The sequence below is a fragment of the Ascaphus truei genome, chromosome 20, assembly GCF_040206685.1.
Source record: "Ascaphus truei isolate aAscTru1 chromosome 20, aAscTru1.hap1, whole genome shotgun sequence".
NCBI classification, from domain to species: Eukaryota; Metazoa; Chordata; class Amphibia; order Anura; family Ascaphidae; genus Ascaphus; species Ascaphus truei.
Genome location: NC_134502.1, coordinates 4,693,536 through 4,711,316, shown reverse-complemented (window position 1 = coordinate 4,711,316; position 17,781 = coordinate 4,693,536). Strand labels below are relative to the sequence as shown.

Here is a 17,781-nt window from a genome sequence, read left to right as displayed (position 1 = left end):
AACACACGCGACACCTACCTGTACTTCCGGCCGCTGCCATCTTCTCACTCGGCGCCGCGAGGGAGGAAGGGGGTCCGCCATCTTACGCGCCGCGTGGCAGGCTGTTGCCCCGCGAGGAGGTGAGTGGAGAGGGAGGTGAGTGGAGCGGGAGGGAGTGGTGTGTAGCGGGAGGGAGTGATGTGTAGCGGGAGGGAATGGAGCGCGAGGGAATGGAGCGGGAGGGAATGGAGCGCGAGGGAGGAAGGGGGTCCGCCATCTTAGGCGCCGCGTGGCAGCCTGCCTGTTCCCCCGCCGGGGAGGGAATGGAGCGGGAGGGAGTGGTGTGTAGCGGGAGGGAGTGGTGTGTAGCGGGAGGGAGTGGTGTGTAGCGGGAGGGAGGTGAGTGGAGCGGGAGGGAGTGGTGTGTAGCGGGAGGGAGTGGTGTGTAGAGGCAGTGGAGCACCGGGGAGGGGGGTAGGTGAGTGTGATGGGGAGAGGACAGAGATGTGTGTGTGTGTTTTTTTTTTTTTTTGGACCTTTGGCCCGTCACTCCGCCTCAGGCCAATGAGAGGTGTGGGGGGCGGGCCAAGGGGGTGGTGTGAGTGTGTGAGCCCAATGAGAGGTGTGCGGGGGCGGGCGGGCCAAGGGACCAATGAGATTGCCGCTAGGGACGCAGACATACAGTGCTTTCAGAAATATATAGTAGATATATACACATATATATATATACACACCACACATACACACACATATATACATATATACACACACACCACACATATATACACACACACACACCCTGCAGCCCGTTTTTCACACACACACACACACACACACACACACACACACACACACACACACACACACACACACACACACACACCCTGCAGCCCGTTTTTCACACACACACACACACACACACACACACACACACACAACACACCCTGCAGCCCGTTTTTCACACACACACACACACACACACACACACACACACACCTTGGCGCTGTCTGGTGGCTCTGCAGTTGCAATGCCGGGCAGGCTGCAGCCCCATTGGATGGGAGCGGTCACGTGACCGCTCCTCTGCTTCCCCTCAGAGGTTTTTTTTTTTTTTTTTTTTTTTTTTTTAATGAGCGAGCAGCCCTTGTTTCCCGCTGCTGGCGGCCCTGATCGCGGCGCCCCTCTAGCCAAGCCGCGGCGCACAGTTTGGGAAACACTGCTGTACCTGATTCGGCAGTCTGTGGTAGCAGACGTGAAGGTTTTGATAGCTGTGAAGCGTGGCCCCAGAGCAGGTTGAGGATTAGCGGATTAGGTGTTGCAAAACCAAAGTGAGGGGTGGGACAGTGTGGAAGTATTAGGGCATTGGTGTTGGACGCAGGCCAATGAGAGGTGTGCGGGGGCGGGCATTGGACGCAGGCCAATGAGAGTCAGTGAGGGGTGGGACGCAGGCCAATGAGAGGTGTGCGGGGGCGGGCATTGGACGCAGGACAATGAGAGTCAGTGAGGGGTGGGACGCAGGCCAATGAGAGGTGTGCGGGGGCGGGCATTGGACGCAGGCCAATGAGAGTCAGTGAGGGGTGGGACAGTGTGGCATTGGTGTTGGACGTAGGCCAATGAGAGGTGTGCGGGGGCGGGCATGGCCTGAGCAGGAGTGACAGGCCCAAGGTCCAATGCGATTGACCCTTGGGACGCAGACATACAGTGATTTCACAAATATATAGTAGATTGGAAGAAGGACGAATGAGATTTGACCTCGGTGATCTTGCTATTCTGTAAGTCACAGATTCCCTCCGGATCTTTCTCTTGTCCGAAACTAATCTGTATATATGCCAGGGGCAAGGGAGGGGGTGAACGGAATGCAGAACCAGTTTGAGATAAAGAGCTATTCTCCTCTGTAAAACTCCAATTTGTGTGGGTGGATGTGTTTGCAAAATAATTGGGTGCAGAAAAGATAAAAAAAAAAAAAAAAAATCTTGCTTCTCCTGCTTCTCCTTATTTTCAATAACAGCCCTAAAACTTAGGAATGTTATAATTGTGTGGTCACAGGAAACATCACCCCAGAGGTGAACGCACGTGTAAAAGTTATGCTGTAAAAACCTGTATTTTCTGGTATTGATTAGGTATCCGTAGCATTAAAAGGTCAACCCCTCCTGGAGGGGCATATTATTTTAATTTTCTGTAAGCCAGCCCACCTAGGGGCATGTATTATACCTCAGCAGGGTATAAAGATGATGTGTTTCTCACTGTAAGACAGAAGAGCTCTTACTTGATTCAACTCTGAAAAATAATGAACCCGTAACTACAGGCATACCCCACATTAACATACGCAATGGGACCGGAGCATGTATGTAAAGCGAAAATGTACTTAAAGTGAAGCACTACCTTTTTTCCACTAATCGATGCATCTACTGTACTGCAATCATCATATACGTGCATAACTGATGTAAATAACGCATTTCTACAGTCTCCCCGCTTGCGCACAGCTTCGGTACAGGTAGGGAGCCGGTATTGCTGTTCAGGACGTGCTGACAGGCACATGCGCGAGCTGCCGTTTGCCTATTGGGTGATATGTCCTTACTCGCGAGTGTACTTAAAGTGAGCGTCCTTAAACCGGGGTATGCCTGTATTGTATTTTTCTCGCATTCACAGTTTAACTTTTTTTATTATTATAAATAACCATAAAAACCCCAATTCAAATGGCCATAGAAATGTTAAAATGAAATTAAAACTACAATAGAAAATCCCACAAACACACACACAAAAAAAAAAAAAAAATCTTACAAAATGGAAAATAATGAAATTTATTGAAATTATGTAACGGATAACTTTATACAAGGAAAATACCTTTATTAGTACTCACCTATGCTGACATTTTTCGATACTTCTTCTTCCGTTGTATCTTTGTGATCCCCTACGACGCTCATCTCCGTCTGTTCAACACTGGGCAGAGTTTCGTCAGGAAAGTCTAAAATACAACATTTACACTCTCATTTCCTCCCTTCAAACTAGTCTAGATTAGATGGGGGGGTGTTTCCTGGGCAAACTTTTGTTGGAATACAGTGACAAAATGGAGCTGCCCCATTGCTCCTAGGAGACACTGACCCCTTAAACATGTCACTGCCATTAATACACTTTGCCCCTAGGAGAGACTGGCCCCTTAACCATGTCACTGCCATTAGTACACTTTGCCCCTAGGAGGGACTGACCCCTTAACCATGTCACTGCCATTAGGGACACATCGTATATTCTACACATTTTCGTCGGCCAAAGAAAAAAAAACTTTTTTTTTTATAAATGAATGAATAAGTTTTATTTGGATTTTTTGGGGTAATCAGCATAATATGATTCAGAACAAAAGAGAAACGTGACAATTACAAAGAAAGGATGCCGCGCTTACACTGGGAAATGATATAATGAGCAAACATATATATATAAATTTCAAGTTCCTACGGGCCAGATGTGGCCCCCGGGCCGTAGTTTGCAGACCCCTGCCTAACACCATATCACTGCCATTAGTACAGCTTGGTCCTCGGAGGGACCGAGGCATGAAACAGGTCACTGCCGACTTCCTGGAGGTGTGCCTTCAAGATGGCTGCTCCTTTCATCCATTGGAATCGTTGGTTTCACCAACGGTGGATTGTAGGCCAGCTCCGGGCTCATCTTTAGAGACCGGTATTGCTGCAAATCTCTCCCTGGAAGTCAGGTACAATCTATATTAAGACTGCAGACGTTTTTTCTGTGGTGAGTTGTTTACGGACACTGCATCAGCCTGAAAGGGGGCGCGCTGTGCTCACATATCACACAGACTGTGTTCTTCCGCAGACTTCTCTATATGCTGCCATAGAGTCCCAAGCTGCTATAGGGTCCCAGGCTGCCATAGTCTCAGCACCTTTGAAGACTCACCACTGGCTTGTATTTCTGTTTCTATGCTTGTTTTTGGGAACACAAAGAATCTTTAAGCTGCTTTTCTAAGCTCGGAGCCCAGTGTTGTCACTGTGACTGTCCTTGTGTGGCAAACATGTCTCTAGATATGACAGACTGCGGGAGGGAGAGACAATCATGGGCACAATATGAGCTAATAAAACTAAATGAATTAAGACAAATTCAAGCCAAAGATTGGTAGCAAATTTGACATGCTCAACGGATGTTTGGTGCTATTTAGGAGACCCCCCAACCAATAATAGAACAACCAGAAAACCTTCACACAAAGTGACACAGAAATCCCATCTTCTCTTTTACTTGATACAGATACATGTTTTACATGACTACAGAGAGGACACATCAAGGGTGACCCATCTGTAATTCTTGGACCATGAAATCTCCTGTATAGAGAGGTCAGTGGTGTCTCGAATATATGAGGACAAGTCCCAGACCAACGGTTGCAAAAATCTGTGTACATACCATCTCCCAAAGATCCAATGTTTGCCACGATGGGCCAACTCGGGGGGTTTGGCAAGCGATTTGTGGATCTTTGGGAGATGGTGGTACACTGGTATGATAAAACATAAGCAATTGAGAAATTTAAATTCTTTGTTATTCAGTACACACAAAAGTTCCCTAATTGAAGCAACTCCTGATGTCCCCCCAAAAATGGTGTAGTGGGGTTCTACGTAAGTGGTGTATAATAGCATATGTCCCCCCCCCCCCCCCCACTGCCTAAGTGCCTCTTTTTGTTGCTGTGCAGATTATATAACTAGGGCACCTCCCTTATTGGCATTCTTAATAACTATTGCCTTGTTATTTTTAAGGGCTTCTAGTTGTTTAACCTCTGAAACCGTCAGGTTATTGGAATGTAAGTGAGCAAAGGAGAATCCACTAGCTAATATACGTAAAATCTATCGCCACAATTTTCTCAAACATAATGATATGTGGACCCCAATTGGAATTGGGGTCAAAGACAGATTTTTTTTTCTTTAGTCCAGAATCATCATGACCAAAGAAAGTCCAAGTGGATGTATAAAGGGGTTCTCCCTGCTCATCCAACAAGGTTTCCAAGTCGGACAGTGCAGAAGATTCCGGGAATGTGGGTAAATAAATCCCAGAATCTGTAGTGGCAATACAATCGTCGACCCCTAGAATGGGATTGGTGCTTGCAGCTCCAGACAATTGACCCATGCCATCTTTGGAAAAAAATCACCTGAGGGCCAATTTCCTAGTAAATTTTTGTAAGGCAATGTCTCGAAGAGTTGAAAATTCTGTTGGGGAGCGAAATTAAGGCCTTTATTTTGTAAAGACAATTGATCTAGAGATAGCTCCATGTCAGATATATTGATGACATTATTATTCTTCAGGAATATTTCTTCCTCTTGCTTGTGCTTCCCCCCCCGTTCTTCTTTCTTCCGATTATGTCCTGTTTTTTGACGGCTGAAAAAAGGATGATGTCTGAAAAGAATCCGGAATGTCTACCAAGAGATGTTGGTGTTGGACCACTTGCTGTGTTTGTCCCCTCTAGTCTTCTATCTATCCAATCATCATAGACTGGGTGCGATTATCGAAATCCGAGGTGTCAGAATCCAGACTAGATAAATATGTGGCTGGTTTTCGATATTGATTTACTCGGTGTCCTAGATCCCCAAGCTTTTTTGGCACCTTGAAATTTGGCTGGAGTTCCATCACTCGATTCATGTCTAGTCAAAGCCTGTTTTTGCCAACAATAAACTTGGCCTTTGCCACAGTCTTAGCAGTCATGGTCGAATTTGGACCATTTTTTTTTTACATTATGTTCTTTTCCATGCTTTCAATATTTTTCTGTAATGTTTCATCAATATTTTTAAATTGGGACACAGAGTTAAAGGCACTAGGTTTATCTTGTAGATTTTTTTATATCACTTTCCAGGGCTACTTTATCATGGATCTTAGACTGGATTATCAACCCCATTTATTTAATTGAGCAATGATCTAATATTTTAATCCAATCTTCCTCAAATTGCTTATTGGAGAAACCAAATATAGGGAATTTTTCTTAACTCTCAGACCCCTGGGGATCAGTTTGTTTTTTATGTAATTCTCCAATGATGTTACATCCCACCATAGTCTGATATCCTGGGCAAATAATTTCTCCAATATAACAAATGGGTCATTAATGTCCGAATGTTCGTCACAGATGCCATTTGTGTGGTCAAACACAGCTTCCGCCCGTCTACGTCGCTTACCGTTATCTCCACATTGATATACAAAGGTTTTAAGAGTAGTGTCTTGTAAATTAAAGTCCTCATTTTCCATGTTGACATTCTATGTCCAATATTGTAATAAACCACAAAAAATTAGATGAAAAACTATTTTTTTTTAAAAATACGGCTTTGTCCAGCTAACCCGGCAAATAGAATGCATATAAGCAGTTTAGTTATATAATGTCCCTAAGGTTATATCTTCGTTAAACCTCTTTCATGAGCTACCAGGCCAAAACGTCATACACTATGAAGGGGAAAAAAAAGACCCCTGTGCCGTTGCTTTAGATTGGCTAGTGGAGACTGATGTCTGTAGTAATAAAGTCCATACAAAAATACTTGAATAAACTAAGTCCAGGAAATGTGTTTTTCTGCGTGAATAACTCTCGCTTGATGTCCGCCCGTGTTTAAGTGCGCCGGTTGTGCGAATACAGCTCTCTTAAGTGATTTGGGTTGGGTCTGTTGGCTCTGGCCACTATAGAGACTCTTTATTTGACCTCTTGTGTCTTTTCTGGAGCAGGAACTCATGAAAGAGTTCTGGTCTGATGTGTATCAGTGTACGTATCTGAGTCAGTCTGGTGTGTGTGATATAGATATATAAATATATCTATATCCGTCTGCGCAGTGTATGTATGTATGTGTATGTATATATATGTGTGTGTGTGTATATATATATATAAATATATATATATATATATATATAAAACGGTCATACACACGCCTTGTGTGTGTCTATCAGTGTGTGTATCTGACAGTGTTCTGTGTATCTGAGTCACTCTGCTCTGTGTATCTGAGTAGGTAGGTGTATCTGAGTCCGTCTGCTCTGTGGGGAGTGTTTGTGTGTGTTTATGCTAGTCAGTGTCCTTTGTGTGTATGCAAGTCATTCTGCTCTATCTAGGTCAGTCTGCTCTGTGTTTCTCTGTGTGTGTGTATGTGTATCAGTAAGTCTGCTCTGCGTGTGTGAGTATTTATTTATCCAAGTCAGTCTACTCTGTGTATTCATGTATTCAAGTCAGTCTACTCTGTGTATTAGTGTATGTGTGTAACGGAGTTGGCCTTCTCTGTGTGTGTGTGTGTGTGTGTGTGTATCTGAGTTGGTCTGCTGTGTATTAGTTTGTGTGTGTGTGTATCTGAGTGAGTTTTCTCTGTGTGTAAGTGTGTATCTGAGTCAGTGTGCTCTGTGTATATATATATATTTGAGTCACCCTGCTGTATCATTTTGTGTGTGTGTGTATATCTGAGACAGTCTGCTCTGTATATTAGAGTGTGTGTGCAACAGTTGGTCTCTGTGCGTGTATCAGCGTTAGTCTGGGGTGTGTGTGTGTATATCTGAGTGAGTTTGCTCCGTGTGTCAGTGTGTTTATCTGAGTCAGTCTGGTGTGTAAGTGTTTGTGTGTCCGAGATCATCTGCTCTGTATATTAGTGTGTGTACAACAGAGTTGGCCTCTGTGCGTGTACCCGAGTTAGTCTGCTGTGTATGAGTTTGTGTGTGTGTGTGTGTGTGTGTGTGTGTGTATCAGTCAGCCTCTCTGTATCAGTCAGATTCTCTCTGTATATACGTACGTACACACGTACACACACGCTTAGTCTGTTTCCTCATGCAAGCTCTTGATCAAAGTGGATTTTAAACAACAATATTGAAATGAAATGATCTAAACTATACCTTTATTTTGTACAGTGCCAGTAATGTGCACAGAGCTGGGAAACTAATAGTTAAAACCCCAAATTTCTCCCTGAAGAGCAAATCATTCAATGTATGTCCCTTATGCAAAGACGATAACGTGTCCATTGATCCACAGGCTAGGTTTATATGATCGATGTCACTGTAGTGTCCTCTATATCATTTTAAAGTTTCGTTTTTTGGTCATCCACTGAATTCTAATACAACTACCCGTTGCTTCTCTCTGGGTTTGCCAGAAGGCTTCACTCATCTTCTCAATCGTCAGTATAAACCGAGGAAGCGAGGTTTCCACCTGGCTCATGTTTTTTTTTCCTTCCTGGCAAGAAAAGAAGTCCATGTGGAATCTGTGACGTCTTCTAAATTATTTCTCCTGGGTGGTTTCTACACTACAAATATTTCCCATCATCGGCCGATCACACTTCAAACATCAAGATAAGGCATCCATCATTTTTTTTATTTCCCCTAAATCCCTAGGAAGTTTTGTGCTCCCTGGCATGCACTCGTTTGTGTTTATTAAGAGAAGAATTATCGGAGAAGCTCTTTTCACATTGATTACACGAAAACGGCTTCTCTCCAGAGTGAGTCCTTTGGTGTCTCACCATACTTGCCTTACAAATAAACGATCTACTACAATCAGTGCATGCGTACGGTTTCTCCCCCGAGTGGAGTCTCTGGTGTACAACCAAATTCGCGTACTGACAGTAACTTTTACCGCACTCTGTGCACACATGGGGCTTCTTTTCTGCGTGCATACTCCGGTGTTTGACGACACTTGAGTTACGAGTGAAGCGTTTCCCACACTCCGCACATGCGTACGGCTTCTCTCTTGTGTGGACAACCTTGTGCAAGATGAGGTGCGAGTTGTTGGTGAATTTTCGCCCGCATTCTGTGCATTCATAGGGTTTCTCCCCTGTGTGGATTCTCTGGTGTTCCACAACATGAGCGTTACGAGCAAAGGTTTTCCCACATATAGGACATGGGTATGGTCTGTCTCCGTTGTGAGTTTTCTGGTGTCTTAAAAGGTGTGAATTGGTACGAAATATTTTCCCACATTCAGAGCATGGGAAGGATTTGTCTCCTGGCTGAACTTTCTGGTGTCTTTCAACATGGTCATCATCGACAATGTTTTTCAAGCATATATTGCATGTAAATGGGTCCTCTCCACTAGGGATTCTCTGGACTGTTGCAAGATGTGGGTCGTCATTATACTTTTCTGCACACTCTAAGCACACATTTATCTTCTCTTCGGGTTCTTCTTTTATAATCTTCAATTGGTCTTCATTCTCGTCCATGCCCAAGCTATCTGCTGGAGAGGAGAAAAGGACCCAAAATGAGGTTATGTAGAGTGAAAACTGCACACCTCCAGTAGTCAAATCTCTCCTTCCTCAGGGAGGGTAAAAAAATAAAAATAAAAATAGGTTCTTGCTGGAAAGAGGGAAAGAAGAAGAAAGGGGGTGAAAGAGACAGGAGAGACCAATGTAGGGCTCATATACTTATATACCTTCTCTCCCACCACCACCACCTCTCTGCTCCTTTCACTTCGTTCCCACCCCTCCACTCGTTCCTCCCACTTCTCCTCTCCCTCCCGCCATCACTTTCCCGGTTGATACTGCACACATACAGCCCAATGTATCTCTTCTCTCTTCCAGTTTAAACCCCCCTGAAAAAGGCCCCGTTTCAAGCACAACCCGTGAATCACGAATTCAAATAGAAGCAACATTTGAAGTGCAGTTACACTACTTTTTCAGTTACAACCCTCCGAGGCACAAGCGTCTTTTTAAATGACGGACTAATGGCTCGATTTTCTACTTAAAGACCAGTTATTTTAGGAAGCCAGTCTCTCCTCTCTGCTTTTCAAGCTGAAATATTACGTCGCAGCTATATTTTCTATTTACATGTATTTAAGGAAGTCTCCTTTCCCGCAAAATTTTTGTAGAAATCTTTCTTAAATATAGTCCCCAAAATGTTAAGTAAACGCAGTCCCATTAATGGACTTCAATGGGGACTTTCGGCCCTAAACTGCCGCTTCGGATAATATTGAATTACCTTCTAAAGGACTTTGGCTATTACAGGAGAAAGGTGGGAATAACTTTTGCTGCAGCAATACGTGTGGGTAAGGGTTCCACTTATGATAGTTGTGGCAATGCATATGGCTACTTTAGTAGTTGTGGATCATCATGCCTCCTCGATGTCTTATTTGTGTTTTTTCTTTTGGATATATGGATTTATATATTTTAGAATGGTTTATATATATTAGGGAAAACAAATACATAATACTTGCACTCCCATCCTTTATGAATTATGCAGCTGGTAAAATAAGATTGGCCTTAGCTCTATGGAAAACAAAAAGGTACACTTCCAGACTCCCACCCAAATTGGCTTGCAATGTACTCAATGGTGACATTTCTACATTAGAACCTAAGTCTGGATAACAAAAAGTAATATAGTCATTTAGTCGCATCTTTTGAGCAAAACACAATTCAAGCCTGCTAACCCTTTCGAGGTAAATGGCGTTTTTTGTAAATACACATGAGCATGCAGAGCAAAAAAATTACTAAGTCATACCCCTGATGAAGTGACATGGGTCACGGAACGCGTAGGGGAGTACCCTTTTACAAACACTTAAGCGGATTTGTTCATCCTTTTTCTGCATTGAAGATTGGGAAGTATATACTGTATATTTTTTCTTGCCCTATTTCTTTGGGCACTTCTGTTCTTTTAACCAGTCTTAATAACTCTGTAGAACACTTGCTGCTACAGTTTGACTTTTTGAGACTCGAAAACTGGATTTCCCAAAACAAACTGTTTTTAAACACTGACAAGTCTGTAACAATGGTATTTGGGACCAAGACTAAATTTTTAAAGCTGCCAGCGACTGAGCTCCAGATTAGAACCAACGCTAACACCAACCTAACCCCTGTCACTAGTTTTAAATACCTGGGCATATGGTTTGACTCCCACTTAACATTCGGGATGCACATTGATACCCTGACAACCAAGACCTTTGCCAAATTAGAGGTACTTTACAGGAACAAATCCTCCCTAAGACTCCTGGTCAGAAAGCGTATCGCACAGCAGATGCTAATGCCAATTATTGACTATGGAGACATAATATATGGCTCGGCACCTCAAACCCACCTTAGCAAACTTGACACCCTCTACAATTCAATTTGTCGTTTTGTTCTCCAATGCAACTACAACACACATCACTGCGAAATGCTCAAAGAACTAGATTGGTCATCACTAGAGTCTAGGCGCAAAGTTCACCTTTTCTGTCTTGCCTTTAAATTCTTTATGGGCAAGCTACCCAGCTACCTGTACAAGCTCCTCACCCCTACCACATGCAGCACCTATCACCTGAGATCAGACTCCAAAAGACTGTTCATGGTCCCAAGGCTCAACAAAGTATCCGGACGCTCCTCCTTCTCTTACCGTGCACCCCAAAACTGGAACAACCTACCAGAGACTCTCACATCCACCACCAGTTTAAGTTCTTTCAAATCTAAGGCTGTCTCACATTTTAATCTGGTCTGTAACTGTTTCATACGCCCATAATATATATTTTCTTTAACTGTGCATGTAATGTCTTGTATATAATGTATACCCTGCTCATTTATGTAACTGTATTTGTAACCATGTATTATTTGTCTTAACTCTGTTCCCAGGACATACTTGAAAACGAGAGGTAACTCTCAATGTATTACTTCCTGGTAAAATATTTTATCAATAAATGTTAACCCCTTAGGCACTGCATACATGTCACACATTCCTTTATCACGGTTTTGTTTGTATTTCCTCCACTGCATGGAGAAAAGAGAAAAGGAGACAGTATAACATTGGTAGTGTAGAAGCCTGATGAAGGGTTTAACCTTGATGTGGTTGTGTAGGAGCCTGATGAAGGATTTACCTTGATGTGGTTGTGTAGAAGCCTGATGCAGGGTTTAGTTTGACATGGTTGTGTAGGAACCTGATAATATACATTGGCCAACGGATTGAACTAAACAACCCCATACTTATGAGAAGACAAAATATAAAAATCAAATAATTTGTCCCATTAAATGTCCATTTGGTTACCATTTCTGGCTACGGTCACCTTCGGAACAATGCCTTTTTAAAATTTAAATTACCCACCCATGCTGATATTTTCCACCATTTCTTCCGATTCCCAAGTGTCATCATCAGAAGGCGGCTCCACTTTAATACAACATGGGGTATTGTAGTTATGATCCACCGTCCAGTGGATGGGGGGAGGTGGTGTGGTAGGCTCTTGTATGTTCACAGTCAGGGGGACTTCGCCTTCTGGAAGAGGAGAGCGCAGAAAATAATTAGTAGTTTGTTCGAATCACACTTCTATGCAATTCAAATAATTTATTCACTTTTTCTTTATGGCAAATCAATAAAAAAATGTATACTATGATAGTAAACAATGAATATGATTAAAATAAATAAATATACGCATACGTGAGAGAGGGGGAGAGAGAAGGGGAGAGGGGGAGAGAGAAGGGGAGAGAGGGATAGAGGGGAAGAGAGAGAACACACCTGAAAAAACAAAACAAAAAAAAACATTTTGCGTAAATTTGGTAAGTCCTGTGAGTGCCTGATCATATACAGGTGGCCCTCGGTATCCGACAGGTCCGCTTTCCGTCGAAAGGCTTATCCGACGTCGCATAATGCAGTCCCTCTGGACGTATTATCTGATCTAAGAACCGCTTATCCAATGCTCACTGCCGCGGATTAACAAAGAGCCGCGTTCCGCCGGGGGTGTGCGGGACGCGTTCCGCCGGGGGAGGGGGGGTGGTGTTGTGTGCGCGGGGCTCGTTCCGCCGGGGGGTGTGTGTGTGTCTGGGACGTGTTCCGCAGGTGGGGGGGGGGGGGGGGGGGGGCACGGGACGCGTTCCGCCGAGGGGGTGCGGGGGGGGGCGGGGTTGATCTGGCCACCCCCCACCCAACTCCGGAAAAAACCCCGATTTCCAGTAAAATAGATGTCGTTTTTCACGAAAACTATAAAAACGTTAAACATGGCCGCCAGGCTCACTAATTGAAAGCTGTGATGTCATCTCTCGGTGACGGGGCTTTGCTATCGGATGCCGGACTGAGCCCTGACCACGTTGGCCATTTTGTGTCCACCAGGCAAGAAGCCCTTCGTTAAATGGGAATATGGGGTGGAGGGGAGGTACTTGGAGGTCAGCGGGACACCAGATTAGCTCTGGGAGACATGCCTCCCAGGTAAGAATTTTTTGGGGGGATCCAAAATTGGCAAATGTTCCAAAGGGGTCTTATATTTACTTCTTTAACTATATAACTATAAAGGGCCGTGCCTGACTCATCCCCGGATACATAGAGCTCCATTACGGGTTAATGCCCCCAAACGGGCGTCAGCTCCCATTCAAATCAACGGGAATTAATGCAACTGAACGGGCTTTAACGGCCCTTAACTCGAATGGGAGTTGACGCATGTCTGGGTGCATAACCCATCAGGAAGATCAATTAATCTGGTGTAGGGTTAAACGTTAACGTTATCAATAAATTTACCGTGATAACAATATATAATCGCAATAAGTATTTCCTTTTAAAAAAAAGCCTGAAAATGTTCTAGTAAATCCAAACAAAGTGTTAAAAATACATACATCCACTTTAGATTTACTAGAACAAAGCGCCCTTCATTTCCAAACACCTTTCCTCACCTACACTGCTCCCATCTCCCTAACACCCCCCTCATCCCATCACTCACCTACACTGCTCCCATCTCCCTAACACCCCCCTCATCCCATCACTCACCTACACTGCTCCCATCTCCCTAACACCCCCCTCATCCCATCACTCACCTACACTGCTCCCATCTCCCTAACACCCCCCTCATCCCATCCCTCTCACCTACACTGCTCCCATCTCCCTAACATCCCATCCCTCTCACCTACACTGCTCCAATCCCCCTAACATCCCCCTCATCCCATCACTCACCTACACTGCTCCCATCCCCCTATCATCCCCCTCATCCCATCACTCACCTACACTGCTCCCATCTCCCTAACACCCTCCTCATCCCATCCCTCTCACCTACACTGCTCCAATCCCCCTAACATCCCCCTCATCCCATCACTCACCTACACTGCTCCCATCCCCCTAACATCCCCCTCATCCCATCACTCGCCTACACTGCTCCCATCTCCCTAACACCCCCCTCATCCCATCACTCACCTACACTGCTCCCATCCCCCTAACATCCCACTCATCCCATCACTCACCTACACTACTCCCATCTCCCTAACATCCCCCTCATCCCATCACTCACCTACACTGCTCCCATTCCCCCAAACATCCCCCTCATCCCATCACTCACCTATACTGCTCCCATCTCCCTAACATCCCCCTCATCCCATCACTCACCTACACTGCTCCCACCCCCCTAACCCCTTCACTCACCTACACTGCTCCCACCTCCCTAACATCCCCCTCATCCCATCACTCACCTACACTGCTCCCATCCCCCTAACATCCCCCTCATCCCATCACTCAACTACACTGCTACCACCCCCCTAACATCCCCCTCATCCCTTCACTCACCTACACTGCTCCCACCACCCTAACATCCCCCTCATTCCCATCACTCACCTACACTGCTCCCACCACCCTAACATCCCCCTCATCCCATCACTCACCTACATTGCTCCCATCTACCTAACACCCCCCTCATCCCATCACTCACCTATACTGCTCCCATCTCCCTAACATCCCCCTCATCCCATCACTCACCTACACTGCTCCCACCCCCCTAACATCCCCCTCATCCCTTCACTCACCTACACTGCTCCCATCTCCCTAACATCCCATCACTCACCTACACTGCTCCCACCACCCTAACATCCCCCTCATCCCATCACTCCCCTATACTGCTCCCATCTCCCTAACATCCCATCACTCACCTACACTGCTCCCATCTCCCTAATATCCCCCTCATCCCATCACTCACCTATACTGCTCCCATCCCCCTAACATCCCTCATCCCATCACTCTCACCTACACTGCTCCCATCTCCCTAACATCCCATCACTCACCTACACTGCTCCCATCTCCCTAATATCCCCCTCATCCCATCACTCTCACCTACACTGCTCCCATCTCCCTAATATCCCCCTCATCCCATCACTCACCTATACTGCTCCCATCCCCCTAACATCCCTCATCCCATCACTCTCACCTACACTGCTCCCATCTCCCTAACATCCCATCACTCACCTACACTGCTCCCATCTCCCTAACATCCCCCTCATCCCATCACTCAGCTACACTGCTCCCACCTCCCTAACATCCCCCTCATCCCATCACTCTCCTACACTGCCCCCATCCCCCCAACATCCCCCTCATCCCATCACTCCCCTACACTGCTCCCATCTTCCTAACATCCCCCTCATCCCATCACTCACCTACACTGCTCCCATCCCCCTCATCCCATCACTCTCACCTACACTGCTCCAATCTCCCTAACATCCCCCTCATCCCATCACTCACCTACACTGCTCCCATCTTCCTAACATCCCCCTCATCCCATCACTCACCTACACTGCTCCCATCTTCCTAACATCCCCCTCATCCCATCACTCACCTACACTGCTCCCATCTCCCTAACATCCCCCTCATCCCATCACTCACCTACACTGCTCCCATCTCCCTAACATCCCTCTCATCCCATCACTCACCTACACTGCTCCCATCCCCCTAATCCCATCACTCACCTACACTGCTCCCATCTCCGTAACATCCCCCTCATCCCATCACTCACCTACACTGCTCCCATCTCCCTAACATCCCTCTCATCCCATAACTCACCTACACTGCTCCCATCCCCCTAATCCCATCACTCACCTACACTGCTCCCATCTCCCTAACATCCCCCTCATCCCATCACTCACCTACACTGCTCCCATCCCCCTAATCCCATCACTCACCTACACTGCTCACATCTCCCTAACATCCCCCTCATCCCATCACTCACCTACACTGCTCCCATCCCCCTCATCCCATCACTCACCTACACTGCTCCCATCTTCCTAACATCCCTCTCATCCCATCACTCACCCACACTGCTCCCATCTCCCTAACATCCCCCTCATCCCATCACTCACATACACTGCTCCCATCCCCCTCATCCCATCACTCCCCTACACTGCTCCAATCTCCCTAACATCCCCCTCATCCCATCACTCACCTACACTGCTCCCATCTTCCTAACATCCCCCTCATCCCATCACTCACCTACACTGCTCCCATCCCCCTCATCCCATCACTCACCTACACTGCTCCCATCCCCCTAACATCCCCCTCATCCCATCACTCACCTACACTGCTTCCATCTTCCTAACATCCCCCTCATCCCATCACTCACCTACACTGCTCCAATCTCCCTAACATCCCCCTCATCCCATCACTCACCTACACGGCTCCCATCTTCCTAACATCCCCCTCATCCCATCACTCACCTACACTGCTCCCATCCCCCTAACATCCCCCTCATCCCATCACTCACCTACACTGCTTCCATCTTCCTAACATCCCCCTCATCCCATCACTCACCTACACTGCTCCAATCTCCCTAACATCCCTCTCATCCCATCACTCACCTACACTGCTCCCATCCCCCTAATCCCATCACTCACCTACACTGCTCCCATCTCCGTAACATCCCCCTCATCCCATCACTCACCTACACTGCTCCCATCTTCCTAACATCCCCCTCATCCCATCACTCACCTACACTGCTCCCATCTCCCTAACATCCCCCTCATCCCATCACTCACCTACACTGCTCCCATCTCCCTAACATCCCCCTCATCCCATCACTCACCTACACTGCTCCCATCCCCCTAACATCCCATCACTCACCTACACTGCTCCCATCCCCCTAACATCCCATCACTCACCTACACTGCTCCCATCCCCCTAACATCCCATCACTCACCTACACTGCTCCCATCCCCCTAACATCCCATCACTCACCTACACTGCTCCCATCCCCCTAACATCCCATCACTCACCTACACTGCTCCCATCTCCCTAACATCCCCCTCATCCCATCACTCACCTACACTGCTCCCATCTCCCTAACCTCCCCCTCATCCCATCACTCACCTACACTGCTCCCATCCCCCTCATCCCATCACTCACCTACACTGCTCCCATCTCCCTAAAATCCCCCTCATCCACCTAGACTACTGCTCCCATGTCACTAACATTCCCCTCATCCATCAACCCCACATCCCATCACTCTCACCCTTAGATACTCAATCCATTTAATAACACATTTAATTTATAAAATGTTAAACATACATCTAATGTGTTATGTATTTTTTTTTTTAACATTTTATAAATTAAATGTGTTTATAAATGGGAGTAGCTAAGGGTGAGAGTGATGGGATGTGGGGTGGCTGGATGAAGGAGATGTTAGGGTGATGGGATTCGGGAGATGGGAGCAGTGTAGGTGAGTGATGGGATGTGGGGTGGATGGATGAAGGAGATGTTAGGGTGATGGGATTAGGGAGATGGGAGCAGTGTAGGTGAGTGATGGGATGTGGGGTGGATGGATGAGGGAGATGTTAGGGTGATGGGATTAGGGAGATGGGAGCAGTGTAGGTGAGTGATGGGATGAGGAGAAGAGAAGCAATGAAGGGGAGGAAAAGTGATGTGTAGACATGGAAAGGATTTGAAATGAAGGGATTAACCCGTTAGCTACCGGCAGGATTTGCCTAAAATTTCCCTGCAATGCTCTGCTGCCACACACCGGTAGTGAAAAGGTTAATAAAAGGTCGGAGGACAAAGGGTTTAAGAGATAAGGGGTGGAGGCGCTAAGGAGAAAAGTGAGGCATTTGGGGGGGCAGCTGAGAGTCCAAGGGGGAGGAAGAGTCTGAGGGGGTAAGGGGTAAGTCCAAGCGAGGGTGGGGTTAAGGGTCACAGGAGGGGGAA

General features: G+C 46.2%; 1 protein-coding gene across 5 annotated transcripts in view; it reads right to left on the bottom strand.

Moving 5' to 3' along the window:
* Positions 1 to 4,197: 4,197 nt before the first annotated feature.
* LOC142471226 (uncharacterized) overlaps positions 4,198 to 17,781 on the bottom strand; it is a 56,132-nt gene continuing 42,548 nt past the window's right edge. For 4 of the 5 annotated variants that reach the window (XM_075578025.1, XM_075578023.1, XM_075578026.1 and 1 more), the window contains 2 exons: positions 11,956 to 12,123; positions 4,198 to 9,130 (listed from right to left, as the gene is read on the bottom strand). In XM_075578025.1, coding sequence (XP_075434140.1) covers positions 8,295 to 9,130; positions 11,956 to 12,123 — 1,004 coding nt within the window. In that variant the 3' untranslated portion in view covers positions 4,198 to 8,294. The remainder of the gene's footprint in view (positions 9,131 to 11,955; positions 12,124 to 17,781) is intronic. The other variant, XM_075578024.1, reaches the window with a different exon arrangement.